This window comes from Mastomys coucha, unplaced genomic scaffold (assembly GCF_008632895.1).
Source record: "Mastomys coucha isolate ucsf_1 unplaced genomic scaffold, UCSF_Mcou_1 pScaffold20, whole genome shotgun sequence".
Lineage (NCBI taxonomy): Eukaryota > Metazoa > Chordata > Mammalia > Rodentia > Muridae > Mastomys > Mastomys coucha.
Window position 1 is genome coordinate 116,579,766 of NW_022196903.1, and position 17,648 is coordinate 116,597,413.

A 17,648-nucleotide genomic window follows, 5' to 3' on the forward strand; every position below is an offset into this window, starting at 1 on the left:
TCAGACTGGCGGGGGGCGGCGGCCAGCGCCATCTTTGAGGTGCGGTGCTTCGCAGCTCTCCACAGTGGTGACCATCAAAAATTTATTTCTACAGACATCTTCTTTGTTGGACTGGGTACATGCTCTCTACCTGCCCCTTCATATCATTTCTCATGAGCAAGACAGATGTGAAAAGGAGAGATCTTGCTGTGTTTATTAGAGAATTGCTTTGTACAGTCTGAAAAGAGGACTTGCATGTTATGGCAAGACCATCAGACAATACCACAGAGTTTTAGCAACAGGAACCAGTCATTTTACTTATGTCAGAGTAACACATATATGTGTGGCCCTTCTGATGCATGCCTAACAGACATTTTCTCATGTTGGATTTTGGGAGTTGTTACAGTCACTCTTGTTCTTCCTCATGCATGTAAACCATGTTCCCTGTGCTCCCTTGCACTTAGTCCAAAGGACTTATTTCTGGCATCTCACAAATCCAAGGCATACTGTAGAAGCAGGGCACATCATTCCAGTTCTTTCTGGAGTTTGAAGAGTCCCTTATGGTGGCGCAATCCTCCACTAAAATTATATTGTTGGGTTCCCCAGCATCCCAGAAGCTGTGAAGGAAAAATACAGGAGCCCTTAAATCTCAGAAACAGGAGATTTAACATAGTAAACAACTTACATATTTGTCAGTTAACTATCATTTTGGGAGATGGGAATTATAATCTCCATTTTATCAATGAAGAAAACCCATTTGCCTATGTCATCAGCTGGTGGGACATTACTGGATTTCTAGGCTGTTACACAGATCCATGGATTTGAACCCAGAAAGAGGCATCATGGTCAGGACTGCTGGCCTAGCAGATGTGCTGCCTCTGCTCTTCTACCTCGTACCACTCTCACTCTCTGTGCTCTGCCGGAGTTTCTTTTCCTGGGGCATCTTGCCTGTACAATGAGCCTCATCTTCCCAGGGTTCAGGGCAGCCAAGCCCCTGAATTCACAGTTGCTGCTTGATTTCAATGAAGACAAATAATGAAACCCAACTGCAAACTCTAAAATATGCTGTAAGAGGCAGAGAGAGAAGAAGGGACCTGGTTGGGAAAAGGGCAAGGAGAAGAGGGGAACATGATCAGGTATTGGGTGGGGGGAACAGTACTGAAGACCCGAAGGCCAGCAGAAAGTGCGGAAACAGGTAACCTCTGGGGGGTAGGAAGTCAGGGGGGTGGGGACCCTCCAGAATATACCAGAGACCTGGGAGGTGGGAGTCTCTCAGGACTCAAAGGGAGGGACATTAGATGAAATGCCCTACAATGGGGAGAGGGGACTTGTGGAGCACACCACAAGCAGAAAGACAGGGCATTAAGTGAGGGATGGGGTTGTCATTCCACAGTCAAAAACTCTGACTCAGAATTGTTCTTTTCTGAAAAACTGCAGAGATAAAAATAGAAAACAGGCTGAGGAAAAGGAGGTCCAGCAACAGGCCCAAATTGGGATCCAACTCAAGGGGAGGCCCCAAGGCCTGACACTATTATTGAGGCTATGGTGTTCTTACCAAAATGGATCTATCATGACTGTCCTCTGAAAGACCCAACAAGCTGCAGATGCAGATATTTATACCTAACCAATGGATAGAAGCCACTTACCCCTGTGGTTGAATTAGGGAAAAGCTGGAAGAAGCTGAGGAGGAGGGTGACCCTGTAAGAGGATCAATAGTCTCGACTAATCTGGACGCCCTCCCACCCCTGAGATCTCTCAGACACTGGGCCACCAACTGGGCAGCATATATCAGCAGATATGAGGTCCCTAACACATATACAGCAGAGGACTTCGGGATCTGTGTTCAGTCACAGAAGATGCACCTAAGAGACTGAAAGACTTAGGGAGGAGGGAGGTCTGGTGATGTGAGGGGTGGATAGGTGGGGACATCCTCGTGGAGACAGGTTTGGGAAAGGAGGTATGGGATGTGGAACAGTCAGAGGGTGGACCTGGAGTGGGATAAAATATGGACTGTAAAAAAAGATTTAAGATAATTTTTAAAAAGTTAAAAAAAAGTTAAAAAAGAATATTCTGTCTTTTCCAAGTTACTATTTTTCCATTATTTCTATTTTAGGGCATAATATTCCATTTTACCCTTTTTAAAAATCTGCATTGTAAGTCAAAGATTCTTCAGTTTCTTATCATTTTCACCTAATATTTCTCTCTCATTCTTTTGACAGTCCTAGGGAATGGGAAAGCTAGAAGCCCGTACCTCCCAATTCCTTCTTCCTGCATCCAGTGTCATCAGTGATGGACCTGAACTTGCGTCATTGTAAGAAAAGCCAACCTGAGCATATCCCTCAGTATGCTCTCACCTTAGGACTGTCTAATGAGACAATTTTCCTGTAGCACAGTACTTACCTCAGGGACTCCGTGAAAGGCGTGTCATCCACCCATCTCCACTGACCCTCCACCACCTGGTCTGTCAGTCCAATATAAAACTCTTTCCTTTTAGGTTTTGTGTGAAAAAGGAATTCCTAAGGAAGATATAAATTAATAATAATAACTATTATTATTAATAGAAGAAATCAAGCATTTTCATTATGAGGAAATGTTAAAAGTAATTAATTTTTAGTAGAGGTTAAACAGAATTGAGACTAGATATGATAGATAAGCATGCTTAAAACTTTAAGATTTCTGACTACTATCTATTAATTTTTTATTGTGAGAAACTACAAGTAACCAAATTCAACAGATGAAGACCTTCTAAGTTCTACGAGATTCTTTGTAATTCATTCAAAGTTTCTCTATTGTTAATGACAACCACATATGATGTATCTATTTATCATGAGAAATTAATCAGCCTGAAGACAACCTGTATTAGATGTTTGCCCTTATTCGTACAAAGTATCCATCAACAAAATATTATTCTAGAGTTAGCTTCTTACTTCCCTCCCCATTCTAGTTAATATGGGAACTCTTCATTTACATTGACATTTTAAAGGCTGTAGTAATGTTGAGAGAGAATGGAAGTCATGTGGAGAAACAGTGACTGGGGCACATTTCAGCCCACACCGTTGGCAACAACTGCAGCTCAAACAGCACAGTTCCCTTGAACATATCTGGAAGGATCATGGCATCAGCACTGAGGAGCTCGTTGGCCAATTACCTGCTCTTCCTGTGTGTTGATAACCACCAGGTGAGCCCCCATGTCTGAGCAATTCCTTAAACTTGATGACCAGGTCAAGGTTGTTTTAGAGAAAAAGTAACAACTAGATTGATAATGTTTCCAGTTCAAAGGACAGCAATTCTTGACCGAACCTAGGAGGAGAAAGGCTTCAGACTTTGCCCAGAAACTTTGCTACTGATTCTGTGTGCTGCAGACAGTCATACCTGATGCTTCACGGTAGCAGGAAAGCTCCTTGAGAGATTTATGTGGTTGTAAGTTCTGCCGGTAAGTTTGAAAGCTGCGATAGGTTACTGTAAGAGGAAAGGGAAGTGGTTAATGCTTTGTGTTCTTTTCAGTGCTGAAACCCTTGCCCTCCTATTTTGGGCTCATAACCAAACAGCCAACAGTGGTCACAATGTTTACTCCCTAGTCTCCTCTCCATACTGGGATGCCCTTCCTCAAAGAAAGAGTAGTTCATATTTGATGGCTTTCCTAACTTAAGAAGAATTAGCTTTATTTCTGACACATGTTGGCAGTACCTTCTGAGTCATGTCTAACCATCTAAACCTTCCATCTTAAAGAAAATTGCTGTGTCCTTGGTCCGGACCAAGTATCTCACCTGCAGGTTCACATTTCATAGAGAAGGCTGACCTGATGCTAGTGGTCTGAGAGGAAGAATTCCAGAGCACCAAAAGAATGGAAAATATGCACTGCAAAAATATGTAGAGATGACTGAAATTCAGTTATAGTTGAGTTTCTGGCTTAGGAAATAGCCTAGAGCTTAAGGATGGATAGGGAGTAAAGTGAAATAAAATGATGTTATACGTCTGGTCAAAAAACCCACAGCAGGGAACATCATAGTCCCTAACTGAGCCTAGGAATACCACTGCTAAACTAAATCACTGGTTCTCAACCTGTGGGTCTCTACCCCTTTGGCGGTCGCATATCAGATATCTTGAATATCAGATATTTACATTACTATTCATCACGGTATCCAAATTCCAGTTATGATAGTAGCAACTTAGTAATTTTACACTTAGGGGTCACCACAACATGAGAAACTGTTTTAAAGAGTGGCAGCGTTAGGGAGATTGAGAACCACCTAGCTGAATTAATGTGGAGTGTGTTACCATGCCGCAAGAGGAACCGGTATGGAACAGGTGAGGTAGAGCATACTCAAATCCTGGAAATCTCAGAACTTGAGAGTGGCAGGAGTAGAACTTGCTCCTTCTGTTTCCGTGGCTGCTTCAGAACCTGTAACTAGACGACCCTCAACTAGGTGGTCAGTCACGGACCCGGCACCTAGAACACGTCTCCATAAAAATGAGGCATCCCAGTAGCCTTAGCTTTCAACTAATGACCTTTTTCCTCCCTGGATATTCTCATGCTCTTCCCCAAAACTATATAACCCTTGTTTTATCCTAAATAAAGTGTATGCATTCAAATCTACCTCCCACAAAAGAAATACTAACAAGCTAAGATCTTCTCAGAGAGCTGCTTCATTAAAGATGCCAGAACCTTAAAATTAAGATTCTTAGAGAAGGCCTTCTCCACACACATAGCCAACTTGATCCCAACCAGACTGGGATCCTGCCTGTTCCAGACTCTGCTTCAATCTTTCAGCCCAGCCAGGGGACAGTGCCAAGGGAAAAGGCAGACTGTGAACCCCACACTTTCAGGACTTTGCCCTGCCCTCTCCAAGCCGGTGTACCAGCAGCATCGGGACACCTTGAGGGGAAAGGTGGGACCAAGAAGCACAAATTAATATAGTGTCGAGTTGCCATTTTACATATTTGTGTTTATGTCCATAGATGGATAAACACAAACCAGATATTAATCACCCACTTTATGGCCTTGGGTACACTGCGGAGGAGGGAAAGGATATAAAAGCCTGAATATGAGAAGAACAGTTGTGAAACGCCATCTTCTGGAGTGGACACAGCAATTACAATCACAAACCAACAGTAGCTATACTGGGTTTGATAAAGAATGGGTCCGTTCACTATCAGATATGCTTGGAAAGAGGTACAACTTCTGTTGGAGTATTTCCTATTGATAGATTCAGGGAGTGGGGATATTGCTCCCTTCAAACATGTATTTGAATGACCCTATCTTCTAATGGATCCCCTCCTCCAATGGATGCTCTCCTCCAATGGATGCCCTCCTCCAATGGATGCTCTCCTCCAATGGATGCCCTCCTCCAGTGGATGCCCTCCTCCAGTGGATGCTCCCCTCCAGTGGATGCCCTCCTCCAATGGATGCCCTCCTCCAGTGGATGCTCTCCTCCAATGGATGCTCTCCTCCAATGGATGCCCTCCTCCAATGGATGCTCTCCTCCAGTGGATGCCCTCCTCCAGTGGATGCCCTCCTCCAATGGATGCCCTCCTCCAATGGATGCTCTCCTCCAATGGATGCCCTCCTCCAGTGGATGCCCTCCTCCAGTGGATGCTCTCCTCCAATGGATGCCCTCCTCCAATGGATGCCCTCCTCCAGTGGATGCTCCCCTCCAGTAGATGCTCCCCTCCAGTAGATATGCCCTCCTCCAGTAGATGCCCTCCTCCAGTGGATGCCCTCCGTCAGTGATCACATAGATGGCCCATGTTAAACTAAATGGATCAGACCAAAACCAAACTAAAAATCATGAAACTGAGAAAGGGACTGGATGGGATTAATAGAGAAAGGAGGACTGTAAGAGGGTGTGAGAGAATGGGTAATCAGAAAACATTGTATACACGTATGAAACTGTTATTCAACAAAATCGGTCAAGAATAATAAAATATAGCATTCACAAAACTTTGTAAAAACAAAAAATCTCTTTATAGGAAAAGTGATGCACCAAGAAAGAATCTACTGCTAGTATTTGCCATGGAGAAACAGGGTGAATTTGATCTTCAGAACCCACCGACACATCTGGTAATGAAACAGACACTTAGAAACAGGATGGAGGCGCCAGCCATAGTCCATGAGAACACTTGGGAGTTTTTGAAGCATCCTCTCTCTGTTGGAAGAAGGATAAAATACAGAGTGGATCTTCCCAAAGCAATATGTAAAAGAGATTTGAGTCAACTCCTTCCTATTTTCATTGCCTATTATCTCCTAGTCCCCAGGCTTGCCCATGCATCTGTGCCCTCTGGAGATTGCTGGCCCTCAGTCCCAGAGTTAAGAATCCAGGAGAGCTGTGTGGGATCAGATGCTTCCCGGGGCTGCTAGCCTGGAAACCACACCTTAAGAAGCACTGAGATTTTCATTTCTCCTTCCCCCATTTAAAATGCTTCTGCACTTTAAGGCCTTCCCTCTCTGGGTTTCCTTCCTTTCTTCTCTGCTCATCTTACCTCACTTTCCCCCTTTGACTTTCTAGTTTTTCTTCTGCCTGCCTCTTCTCAGGATTTCATTTTTAAGCTTTTTGTAAATTAGACAAATCTTAGACAAAACAAAAAAAAAATTGGCAGCCATGCAGTAAGTACTTCCTTATTTATCCGTGATATATATTTTACAATTAGAGTAAATTTCACAGAAGTGAAGGACTTGTTCAAAGACATTCAGAGTATCACAGAAGGTAGAAACAGTGAACAGGCAAGCTCCCACCCTCCCCCGGCCCCTTCTCCCAGACTCCTCAGCAAGAGTTATAACCTTCCCTCTCCTCTGTTTTGTTTCCACCTCACTATGTGCTTTTCTATCACCCTAGCCCTGAGCAAACTTCTAATAAGAGAGCCAAGCAAGATGTTCAGGTTGTACCTGTGTGGTGGGATGCAGACAATTTGGTTGAATTCATTCTTCCTTCTTCCTGTCTTTCTTCACTTTCCTTCTCTTCTCAGTTTAGAAAGAGCCCCTGGAAAGTGGGTCTTAAAAGGTGAATCCTTCTCCCTCTTTTTAAAAGTTCAAGCCTAACAGACCCAGATAGCACGGTATGTCAATGTGCTCTATAGATGTGCAATTAAGTCAGAATTTCCTCTCTTGCACAAGGACAAGGAGTTTATTGGACACCACGCCACTTCTCACTCCAGACCACAAAAGAGGAAATGATGAGGTATATGCTAAACATCAAGTGAAATGACAGAGATGCCTGAAAAAAATCTGTGTTATTCTGGTTGGTAAATGGCTTACTTTTCTGAAAGTCTAACTTGGTCTCAATTTTCCTTTGGCACTATGTGCCTCACTACCACATTCTGAATTCTGGTTGTTTTTGTTTTGTTTTGTTGTTTGTATCAAGTACACATTTGTTCACTGACAGGAGGCTGAGAGCCTCTAAATTCTCTCCACACACAGCACCCAGCTGGGCAAATAATGTGCATATTTACAAGTTGGCAATGAATGTTTTCTTTAGGTCCATCCTGTTCCTCTTCATTTACCAGTTCTTAGATGATCACTGTGTGGGCTCTGACCCCTTTACCAAGTGGAGACTGGATTGCTTCATAGATCAGCCTCACATGACATTGCAAGTCAGTTCAGCTTCTTAAACTGACATACAATGTCTAAAGACTCATTAGGTACTTTAATTTTTGTATTTATTTGGAAATTTTAGAGGAGGAACAGATTTGAGTGTCCGAAGAAGCAATTTCAGTTAGACATTAGAACACAAAGCTTCTCTGGAATGGGAGCTTGATATGGGATGTCTTTCCTAAACTTCCCACAAGTTTTCTAAAGACTCTTTAGTGTCTGTAAAAGTCACATTTGTATCAGCTGTCTTGAGGTTGTGAGTGTCAAGAAACAGAAGTGCTACACATATGACTTGGTAATCCCCATGCTTGATGAGCCATATTTCCTATCTGCTACACAATATTTTTTTTGCCTCAAAGAAACTTTCTATTATTTCTACAGATTGGAATTTTCCTCAGAGCTCTTTATTTTATAGACACATGGATTTTTTTCAAATTTATTTTTTAAAATTGATATGGCTTGGTTGAGTTGTCACTGAAATTCCATATGTAAAGCTTTGGTCCCCAAATAGGAGGCTTTGTGGATATATAGAGATGAGCTCTTATGAAATGGCCATAGCTTCAGTGGCTTTGAAAGAGTCTGAACTAATTCAGTCTTCTATGGTTTCTTGACTTTTATCAAGGTATGCCACCTTTAATCAAGATCCAAACCATGGGCTACCAAATCTTTGACCTGATACTTCAGACAAATATGACAAAATCCCTATCTCTATCCCCCTCCCCCAGCTCACCAATCTACTCACTCCCGCTTCTTGGTCCTGGCATTCCCCTACACTGAAGCATAGAGCCTTCACAGCACTAAGGGCCTCTCCTACCATTGATGACCAACAGGGCTATCCTCTGCTATATATGCAGCTGGAGCCATGAGTCCCACCATGTGTACTCGTTGGTTGGTGGTTTAGTCCCTGAGAGCTCTGAGGGTACTAGTTAGTTCATATTGTTGTTCGTCCTAAGGGGCTGCAAACCCTTCAGCTCCTTGGGTCCTTTCTCTAGCTCCTTCATTGGGGAACCCTGTACTCAGTTCAATGGATGGCTGTGAGCCTCTACATCTGTGTTAGTCAGGGACTGTCAGAGCCTCTCAAGAGACAGCTATAACAGGCTTCTGTCAACAAGCACTTGTTGGCATCCACAATAGTGTTTGGGTTTGGTAATTATATATGGGGTTGATCCCCAGGGGGATTAGTCTCTGAATGGCCTTTCCTTCAGGCTCTGCTCCACACTTTGTCTCTGTATCTCCTCCCATGGGTATTTTCTTCCTCCTTATAAGAAGGAGCAAAGTATCCACACTTTGGTCTTCCTTCTTCTTGAGCTTCATGTGATCTGTGAATTGTATCTTGGGTGTTATGAGCTTCTGGGCTAATATCAACTTATCAGTGAACGCTTACTATGTGTGATCTTTTATGATTGTGTTACCTCACTCAGGATGATCTTTTCTAGTTATATCCATTTGACTAAGAATTTCATGAAGTCGTTGTTTTTAATAGCTGAGTTGTATTCCACTGTATAAATGTACCACATTTTCTGTATCCATTCCTCTGTTGAGGGACATCTGTTTTTTTTCCCAGCTTCTGGCTACTATAAATAAGGCTGCTATGAACACAGTGGAGCATGTGTCCTTATTATATGTCGGAGCATCTTCTAGGTATATGCCCAGGAGTGGTACTGCTGGGTCCTCAGGTAGTACTATGTCCAATTTTCTGAGAAACTGCCAAACTGATTTCCAGAGTGGTTGTACCAGCTTTAAATCCTACTAGCAATTGAGGAGTGCTCCTCTTTCTGACATCCTCCTCAGCATCTTCTGTCACTTGAGTGTTTGATCTTGGCCATTCTGACTGGTGTGAGTTGGAATCTCAGGGATGTTTTGATTCACATTTCCCTGATGACTAAGGATGTTGAACATTTCTTTAGGTGCTTCTCAGCCACTCCGTGTTCCTCAGTTGACAATTCTGTGATTAGCTCTGTGCCCCATTTTTTTAAATAGGGATATTTGGTTCTTGGGAGTCTGATTTCTTGAGTTCATTATATATATTGGATATTAGCCCTCTATCGGATATAGGGTTGGTAATGGTCTTTTCCCAATCTGTTGGCTGCTGTTTTGCCCTGACAGTGTCCTTTGCCTTATAGAAGCTTCACAATTTTATGAAGTCCCATTTGTTGATTGTTGATCTTAAGTCAACACCAATGGCTTAAGAGCAACCCTGTTGATCTTAAGAACACCAATGGCTTATGTAGAGCATAAGCATGTTCAGGAACATTTCCCCTGTGCCCATGTGCTCAAGGCTCTTCCCTACTTTTTTCTATTAGTTTCAATGTGCTTTGCAACTAATGGAGGTCTTTGACCCTCTTGGACTTGAGCTTTGTACAAGTAGATAAGAATGGATCAATTTTCATTCTTCTACATGTTGACTACTAGTTGAACCAGCACCATTTGTTGAAAATGCTGTCTTTTTTCCACTGGATGGTTTTAGCTCAATTGTCAAAGATCAAGTCACCACAGGTGTTTAGGTTCATTTCTGGGTCTTCAATTCTATTGCATTGTTCTACCTGCCTGTCTCTGTACCAATACCATGCATTTTTTTTTTTTTATCACAATTGCTCTGTAGTATAGCTTGAGGTCAGCGATGGTGATTCACACAGAAGTTCTTTTATTGTTGTAAATAGTTTTTGCTATCCTGGTTATTCTAGATGAATTTGCAAATTGCTCTTCCTAAGTCAATGAAGAATTGAGTTGGAATTTTGATGGGATTGCATTGACTCTGTAAATTGCTTTTGGCAAGATGGGTATTTTTACTGTATTAATCCTGCCAATCCATGAACATGGGAGATCTTTATTTTTCCATCTTCTGAGATCTTTGATTTCTTTCTTCAGAGACTTGAAGTTCTTGTCAAACAGATCTTTCACTTGCTTAGTTAGAGTCACACCAAGGCATTTTATATTACTTGTGACTATTGTGAAGGGTGTTGTTTCTCTAATTTCTTTCTCAGCCTATATATCCTTTGAATAGAGGACAGCCACTCATTTGTTTGAGTTAATTTTATATCCAGCCACTTTGCTGAAGTTGTTTATCAGGCTTAGGAATTCACTGGTGGATTTTAGTTGGATTGTTTCAAGTTTCTCTCCATTTAGTTTGATGTTGGCTACTGGTTTGCTGTATATTGCTTTTACTATGTTTTAGTATGGGCCTTGAATTCCTGATCTTTCCAAGACTTTCATCATGAAGGGGTGTTGGATTTTGTCAAATGCTTTCTCAGATTCTAATGAAATTATCATGTGTTTTTTTCCTTTGAGTTTGTTTGTATAGTGGATTATGTTGATGGATTTACATACATTGAACCTTCCCTACATCGCTAGGATGAAGCCTACTTGATCATGATGGATGATCGTTTTGATGTGTTTCTGGATTCAGTTTATGAGAATTTTTTTTGAGTATTCTTAGACCTATATTCATAAGGGAAATTGTTCTGAAGTTCTGTTTCTTTGTTGGGTCTTTGAGTGGTTCAGGTATCAGAGTAATTGTGGCTTCATAGAATGAATTGGGTAGTGTTCCTTCTGTTTTTATTTTCTGGAATAGTTTGAAGAGTATTATCATTAGGTCTTCTTTGAAGGTGTAATAAAACTCTGCACTAATTCCATCTGGTCCTGGGTCTTTTTTTTTTTTTTTTTTGGTTGGGAGACTATTAGTGACTACTTACATTTCATTAGGGATTATGGGACTGTTTAGATTGTTTACCTGATTCTGATTTAACTTTGGTATCTGGTATCTGTCTAGAAAATTTTCTGTTGCATCCAGATTTTCCAGTTGTGTTGAGCATAGGCTTCTGTAGTAGGATCTGATGATTCTTTGGACGTCCACGGTTTCTGTTATTTCATTTCTGATTTTGTTAACTTGGATACTGTCTCTGTACTCTCTGGTTAATCTGGTTAAGGGTTTATCTGTGTTGCTGATTTTCTCAAAGATCCAGCTTCTCCTTTGCTTGATTCTTCAGTTCTTTTTGTTTCTACTTGGTTGATTTCAGCCCTGATTTTGATTATTTCTTGCCCTCTACTCCTCTTGGGTGTATTTGCTTCTTTTTGCTTTAGAGCTTTCAGAAGTGCTATTAAGCTGCTTGTGTATGCTCTCTCCAGTTTCTTTTTGGAGGCACTAAGAGCTATGAGTTTTCTTCTTAGCAGTGCACTTTCATTGTGACCCATGAGTTTGGGTATGTTGTGGCTTCATTTTCATTAAACTCAAAAAAATCTTCAATTTCTTTATTTCTTCCTTGACCAAGTTATCATTGAGTAGAGTGTTGTTCAGCTTCCACGTTTATGTGGACTTTCTATTGTTTATGTTGTTATTGAAGATAAGCCTTAGTCTGTGGTAATCTGATAGGATACATGGGATCATTTCAATCTTCTTGTATCTGTTGAGGCCGGTTTTGTGACTGATTATAAGGTCAGTTTTGGAGAAGGTACCATGAGGTGCTGAGAAGAAGGTATATTCTTTAGTTTTAGGATAAAATTTTCTGTAAATATCTGTTAAATCCATTTGGTTCATAACTTCTGTTAATTTCACTGTCTCAGTTTAGTTTCTGTTTCAATGATCTGTCCATTGATGAGAGTCAGGTTGTTGAAATCTTCTATGCTTATTGTGTGAGGTGGAATGCGTGCTTTGAGCTTTAGTAAAGTTTCTTTTACTTATGTATTAGGACCATAGATGTTCAGAATTGAGAGTTCTTGGTAGTTTTTTCCTTTGATGAATATGAAGAGTCTTTCCTTATCTTTTTTGATAACTTTAGGTTAAAAGTTGATTTTATTCAATATTAGAATGGTACTCCATCTTATTTCTTGGGACCATTTGCTTGGAAAATTGTTTTTCAGCCTTTTACTCTGAGGTAGTGTCTGTCTTTGTCACTGAGGTAGGTTTCCTGTATGCAGCAAAATGTTGAGTCCTGTTTACATATACAGTTAGTCTGTGAGTTTTTATTGGGGAACTGAATTCATTGATATTAAGAGATATTAAAGAAAGGTGATTGTACCTTCCTGTTATTTTTGTTGTTAAAGTTGGAGTTATGTTTATGTGGCTATTTTCTTTTTGGAGATAGATTAAAAGAAGATTATTTTCATGCTTTTTCTAGGGTGTAGTTTTCCTCCTTGTGTTGGAGTTTTCCTTCTATTATCCTTCGAAGGCCTGGATTTGTGAACAGATATTGTGTAAATTTGTTTTTGTCATGGAATATTGTAGTCATCTATGGTAATTGAGAGTTTTGCTGGGTATAGTAGACTGTCTTAGCAGTTGTGTTCTCTTAGGGTCTGTATGAGATCTCCCCAGGATCTTCTCGCTTTTATAGTCTCTGTTGAGAAGTCTGGTATAATTCTGATATGTCTGCCTTTATATGTTATTTGACCTTTTTCCCTTACTGCTTTTAATATTCTTTGTTTCAAGCATTTGATGTTATGATTATTATGTGACAGGAAGAATTTCTTTTCTTGCTCAGTCTATTTGTTGTTCTCTAGGTTTCTCGTATGTTCATGGGCATCTCTTTCTTTAGGTTAGGGAAGTTTTCATCTATAATTTTGTTGAAGATATTTACTGGCCCATTACATTGGGAGTCTTCACATTCTTCTATACCTATTATCCTTAGGTTTGGTCTTCTCATTGTATCCTGGATTTCCTGGTTGTTTTGGGTTAGGAGCTTTTTGCATTTTGCATTTTCATTGACTAATGTGTCAATGTTTTCTGTAATATATTCTGCACCTAAGATTCTCTCTTCTACTTCTTGTTTTCTGTTGGTGATGTTTTCATCTATGACTCCTGATCTCTTTCCTAGGCTTTCTCTTAGCAGATTTGTCTCCCTTTGTGATTTCTTTATTGTTTCTACTTCCGTTTATTTGATCCTGGATGGTTTTGTTCAATTCCTTCACTTGTTTGCTTGTGTTTTTCTACAATTCTTTAAGGGATTTTTGTGTTTCCTCTTTAAGGTCTTCTACCTGTTTATCTGTGTTCTCTTGTATTTCTTTAAAGGAGTTATTTGTATCCTTCTTAAAATTCTCTATCAGTATCATGAGATTTTACTTTAAATCCAAATCTTTCTTTTCCAGTGTGTTGAAGTATCCAGGATTTGCTGTGGTGGGAGAAATGGGTTTTGATGATGCCAAGTAGCCTTATTTTCTGTTGTTATTATTCTTACCCTTTCCTTTCACCATCTGGTTATCTCTCCTGTTAGTTGGTCTTGCTGTCTCTGGCTGAAGTGTGTCCCTCCTGTGGGCCTGTAAGCGTGTGTCAGCACTCCTGGGAGACTAGCTCTCTCCTGGTGGGATCTGTGTACAGAGGGCTGTGGAACTGTCTTAGTTCTAGCTATTGATTTTCACTGGAAGGATCTTGTCCTACCTGATCCACGGTTCCTGCACCCTGTCTGGTCCTGTTTTAGACAATTATTGGAGAGAAAGTGGTGGTTTCACCTCTTAGCCCCCAGGTGCATATGGCGACTGGAAGGATCCTGTCCCACTACTTCTATTTTTTTTTTTTTTTTTTTTTTTTGCGTTTTTTTCTCTTCTCTACCTGTCTTTCACTCTTGCCATGTATGATTATTTCCTATGTTATTAAGGAATTTGTGTATGACTTAATTTTCAGTATTTGTCATTGGGAATTAGGAACTCTTGTGTGGCCTAGGCAGTGGTGGTGCACGCCTTTAATCCCAGCACTTGGGAGGCAGAGGCAGGTGGATTTCTGAGTTCAAGGCCAGCCTGGTCTACAGAGTGAGTTGCAGGAAGCCAGCGCTCCACAGAGAAACCCTGTCTAAAAAAAAAAAAAAAAAAAAAAAAAAAAAAAAAAAAAAGAAAAAAAAAGAAAAAAAAAGGAATTCTTGTATGCCTATCATTTTGATGAAAGTATTTATCATCTCTATGAGTCTTTTGGTGGAGGCTTTAAATTTTATGGGTAAAGTTACATTACATACAGCTGAATATATTTTGACTTCCTTTCATATACACCCTCCTACATATATATGTATATATATTCTTTCATCATTACTCTAGATAAGACTTCAAGCACTATATTGAATAGGACTAGAGAGAGTAAACTTTCTTCCACTGCTTCTGATTTCAGTAGTAATGATTTATCTCCAGTGTGTTGGCTATAGGCTCCTCACAGACTATGTCATGCTGATGGACCTTCCATTCCTAGTCTCTTTCTGGCCTTTGCAGTGAAGAGATGTTTGCTTTGTCAGAAGCTTTTCCTGCATATAAGAAAAGGATCATGTAATTCTGTCTTTGAGTCCACTTAGCTGACTAATTTCATTTTTTTGATTTTGTGTGTTGATTCATCCCTGAATTTCTGCATCAAAGCCAACTTGATTACTGTGGATGATCTTTTTGCTATGATCTTAAATTTTGTTTGCAAGTATTTAATTGGCAATTCTTGCATCTATATTCACCAAGACTATCAGACTCTAACTTTCTCTTTTGTGGTGTCTTTATCTGGGCTTGTTTTCAGGGTACTGTGGTCTTCACAAAAGGCTCTGGAAAGATTCTCATTTTATTGAGGTAATATGAGTAGTATTTGGTATCAGTTATTCCTTGAAGTTCTGGTATAGTTCTACAATGATTTATGTGGTCTGAGGCTTTCTATTGCTTGAGAAGTTTGTTGTTATTATTATTACTATTGTTTCAATTTTGCTGCTGATTATAAATTTATCTACTTCTTAGTTTAATTTGAATATGTCATATGCATCTAGAATTTTATCTACTTCTTTTATGTTATTCAATTTAGTTGTATAAAGGTATAGAAATATGTCCTCATGGTTTTCTGAATTTTATTGTTGTATGTCACAATGTCTAACATCTCATCTCTAAATTTGTTCCTTTGCATCTCCTTTCTCCTTTATTTGCTTAATTTGGCTAGGAATTTGTCAACTTTTCTTTCAATGAGTCATTTTTTTCTTTGATTAATTCCCTGTATGTTTTTTTTCTATTTTTTCTCTCAATCTATTGTTTTAGGTTCTTGTTTGTTCTTACTTTTCTAAGGACTGAATTATTTTGAGTAATTTAATCATTGAGTTCTCTCAAATATTTTAATGTGGACACTTAGTGCTAAAAGCTTTCTTTAGCACTATCTTTATTATGTCTCCAAGAGTTTTGACATATTTTCTTTTTAATTCAATCCTTGAAATTTTTAAATGTTTATGTATTTTATGTATATTAGTGTTTTGATGTGTGTATATCATTCACCACCTGTGTGCTTATTGTTCACAGAGGTCAGAAAGAGTATCAGATCCCCTGAAACTGGATGACTTGTGAGCTACCAGTAGGTGCCAGGAACCAAATCCAGGTCCTCAAAAGAAGCAATAAATACTCTAAACTGCTGAGTCATCTCTCCAGCCCCAGTTTCAAAAATAATTTTTCAGCGGCCCATCCATTATTCAAAGTTTTGCCATTTATCACCCTTGAGTTTGTGTATTGTCTGCAGTTTCTATTGCTCTTGTTATCTAGCTTTATTAAACTGTTGTTAGTAGCTTTTTATAAGTGTGTATGAGTTCTCCTAATGGTTGGTTGTGGGTCTCTACACCTGTTTTTATTAGTTGCAAGATGAAGCCTCTTTCATGACAACTGGGATAGGCACCTATCTATGAGTATAACAGAATATCCTTGGCAATCATTTTAGTATCATTGTTTTTTGTTGTGGTGGTTGGTTTTGGTTAATTAGCTTATTTGTTTTGCCATTTGTGTTTGATTCTATAATGGCCTTCTGGGTTATCCAATCTCTTGCTCTTGGCTCTCCAGGAAGTGTCAGGAATGGGCTCCATCTCATGGCATGGGTCTCAATCTGGACCAATCATTCATTGGCCTCTCAACAATTTCTGTGTCACCTTTATCCCAACACATCTTGTTGGAAGTGGGATGGTATCCCAATCCCTCTGCTGGCAATCTTGCTTTGTTGGAGGAAAGGGGTGTTTCATGGTTCATATCTCCCATTGCTAGGAGTCTTAACTAGGGTCATCCTCATTGATTCCTGAGAGTTTTCTCTGCCCTTGGTTTCTGGCTCTTCTCAGAGATACACCTCCCCCATCTACTTCCCTGCAGTCAATTGCTGTTGTCTCTAGGAGTTACTCTCTCCCCTCCTCCCCCATCCACATGATCCTTCCTGTTGCTCCTAAAGAGGAAATGATTAAATTCCTTTAAAAATCCAGGAAAATATAAACAAATAGGTGAAGGAAATTAATAAAGCTGTTTAAAGACCTGAAAATTGAAATAAAACCAATAAAGAAAATACAAATGAGAAAAATCCTGGAAATGAAAATATAGATAAGTGAATAAGAACTACAGATGTAAGCATAACCAACAGAATACAAGAGACAAAAGAGAGAATCTCAGGCATAGAAGATACCATAGACAAAATCAATAGATCAAAGAAGATGCTAAATCTTTGAAGTTCCAGACACAAAATGTGCATTCTGGGATGCTATAAAAAGACAAAGATCTAAGAATAACAGGAATAGGAAAAGGAGATAATTCCCAGATCAAAGTCCAACAAAATATTTTCAACAAAATCATGGAAGAAAATTTCCCTTACCAAAAGAAAGAGATTCCTAAAAAGGTAGAAGAAGCTTATAGAACACAACATAGATTGGACCAGAAAAATGTCTGCTTGTTGCATAATAATTAAAACACCAAATATACAAAACAAACAAATAATATTAAAAGCTTCAAAGAAAAATGGTCAAGTAACATATAAAGGCAGACCTATTAGAATTACACCTGATATATCAACTCTAAAAGTCAGAGGCTCTAAAGCCAGAATGACCTGGACAGATATCTTGTAGACTCTGGGGAACCACAAATGTCATTTTAGACAATACACCCAGAAAAACTTTCACTCACCATAGATAGAAAAAACAAAATATTCCATCACAAAACCAAATTTAGAAAATGCAAATCCACCCTTACAGGAGGGACTAGAAGGAAAACTCCAACTCCAGGACGTTAAGTAAATGCAAGAATATATAGGAAATACATAATTCCATACAAGCCAAGGAAAAAGAAGGGAAACACACACACACACGCACACACAAACAAAAACATGCATGCACATACACTATCACCAACAACA

General features: G+C 39.6%; 1 protein-coding gene across 1 annotated transcript; it reads right to left on the reverse strand.

Moving 5' to 3' along the window:
* Positions 1–276: 276 nt before the first annotated feature.
* On the reverse strand, positions 277–7,073 carry Clec4e (C-type lectin domain family 4 member E). The gene is made up of 6 exons (XM_031380965.1): positions 6,863–7,073; positions 6,030–6,125; positions 3,352–3,438; positions 3,128–3,279; positions 2,380–2,495; positions 277–596 (listed from the first exon to the last, which is right to left on the reverse strand). Exons 1-6 carry the CDS (start codon positions 6,897–6,899, stop codon positions 440–442), a joined length of 645 nt encoding a protein of 214 aa, XP_031236825.1. The 5' UTR covers positions 6,900–7,073; the 3' UTR covers positions 277–439.
* Positions 7,074–17,648: the final 10,575 nt, after the last annotated feature.